This window comes from Aplysia californica, unplaced genomic scaffold, assembly GCF_000002075.1.
Source record: "Aplysia californica isolate F4 #8 unplaced genomic scaffold, AplCal3.0 scaffold00847, whole genome shotgun sequence".
Taxonomy (NCBI): Eukaryota; Metazoa; Mollusca; class Gastropoda; order Aplysiida; family Aplysiidae; genus Aplysia; species Aplysia californica.
The window spans coordinates 17,527-19,587 of NW_004798117.1; the positions used below are offsets into that span (position 1 = coordinate 17,527).

General features: G+C 56.5%; 1 protein-coding gene across 1 annotated transcript in view; it reads left to right on the forward strand.

The window, feature by feature from the left end:
• The first annotated feature begins 9 nt into the window (after window positions 1–9).
• LOC101856934 overlaps window positions 10–2,061 on the forward strand; it is an 8,646-nt gene continuing 6,594 nt past the window's right edge. The window contains exons 1-2 of the mRNA XM_005110051.3: window positions 10–1,165; window positions 1,541–1,834. Coding sequence (XP_005110108.1) covers window positions 33–1,165; window positions 1,541–1,834 — 1,427 coding nt within the window. The 5' untranslated portion in view covers window positions 10–32. The remainder of the gene's footprint in view (window positions 1,166–1,540; window positions 1,835–2,061) is intronic.

The window sequence follows — 2,061 nt, forward strand, 5'->3', positions numbered from 1 at the left end:
TACCCCCCCCCCCCCCCCCCCAACAACCCATCATGGCTCACCAACAACCCTCATCTAGCTGTCCGCGGGGAGATCACGACCTCACCTGTCCGACCTCCAGGAGACGGAGGAAAGTGTCTGTGTCGTGGTTCTCCACGAGTCTCCCTGTCTTCTGTTCCCTCCTGTGGGCGCTAGCAGTGGTGATCCCTGCAGTGGCGGCGTCGAGCGCGTGCAGCTACAACTCTGCTCACACTCTGGCCAACTGCAGCGCGCGACGGCTCAGCTTCGTGCCCTGGGGCCTCCACAAGAACATCCTGACCCTTGACCTCAGCACCAACTTTCTGCCCGTGCTGGCCAACCAAAGCTTCATCTCCTACCCGTTCATCGGCCAGCTCATGCTGCGCAACAACTCCATCCAGCAGATCGAGGACCGCGCCTTCCAGCGTCTCTCCAACCTGCGCGTGTTGGATCTCAGCAACAACCTGTTGGCCGGCGTGCCCGCCACGCCACTGCGGACTGTGTCCACGTCACTGGTACAGCTGGTGCTGTCGGGCAACAAGATCTACACCGTGCCCAGCGGCGCCTTCTCGCAGCTGGTCAACCTCAAACACCTGGACCTCAGCGGCAACTCCATCTTCAACATCGACCACGGCGCCTTCGCCAACCTGCGCGCCATGGAGGTCTTCAAGATCCACCGCAACGCGCTCAAGTCGCTGCCGCACGACGCGTTCGACGCCTTCCCGGCGGAGCGTGTCTCTCAGGTGCAGCTCTACGACAACCGCTGGTTCTGCGACTGCCGCATGCGCTGGCTCCGGCGGTGGATCAACGCCACGGACGCCGGAGTCTGGGACACGTCGGGCTACCCTGTCCGCTGTGACGGGCCCGCCATCGTGCGGGAGAAGCTCTTCGCCACGCTCCCGATGGACGAGCTCGCCTGCGAGGTGCAGATGAAGACGAGCAGCTCGACGCGCGAGCTTGCGGAGGGCGCTAACGTGACGCTGGTGTGCAAGTACTCGTCAGTGCCCGAGGCGGAGGCACGGTGGTTGCTCAACGCGGAGATCATAGACCCGGCCAGCCAGCCGCTCAAGTACAGCATCGACTCGCAGGCCGTCGAGGGATACAGCGGCGAGAAGACGCAGATCTCAGAGCTCAAGATCAGGAACTTCCGCTACGAGGATATCGCAAGGTACGAGTTTGTCTCAATTTAAGCTAAATGGTCGCTTTTAAGCTCAAGGGGGCTATCCCCAAAAATGCTGTTTTGAGAAAAGCGGGTGGTTGGCGGGTGCTCTGGTGTGGTTTGCTCCTTCTTTCCTGTCAAACATCTGTCGTCCTTATCTCTCCTCCTTTTTTGTGTTTGTCCCCCTTTTTTTTTGCGTCCTTTCTTCTGCACTAATATGACCTTATATATTGTGTTGCAAGTACCGTAAAACTCTTACTGAACCAAAACCTCTTTGGCACTTTTGTGACCTTACTTATTCAATTAACTTATTGTGCTTCAAGTGCCGTAAAAATGTTACTAAAACTAAAACCAACCCCCCCCCCTCCTAAAATGCGTCCCCAGATACGAGTGCTTTGTCCAAAATATCCGCGGCGTGGGCAGCACGCAGTACCGGCTGACGCTAGAGGGCGTGGACTTTGGCGTGGTCACCCCCGCCCCTTCCAACGGTGAGCATCACGACAAGGCCGGCGTGGACACTCGCAGCGTGGTCATTGCCGTGGCCGTGGTGTCCGGCATCGTCCTGCTCATCGTCATCGGCGTGCTCATCTTCTGTAGCGTCAACCGCATGCAGAGGAAGAAGCAGAAGAAGCAGGACGCCATTGTGGAGAATGTCAAACAGCACTTCATCAACAACAGGTGATGATGATGATGATGATGATGATGATGATAATGATATTTTTTGGGTTTCCGTAAGGAGCCTGGCGGACTGCACGAAGAAATCTTCGAGCGAGAGCGAGGCTCTTTTTCGGCTTCATTGTCAAAATGCTTAGCGGCAACTTGATTCATCCAAATAACTCCATTCTTATTGCCATTGTTTGATAATGATGATGATGATGAGCAGGAGGAGGAGGAGCAGGAAGAAG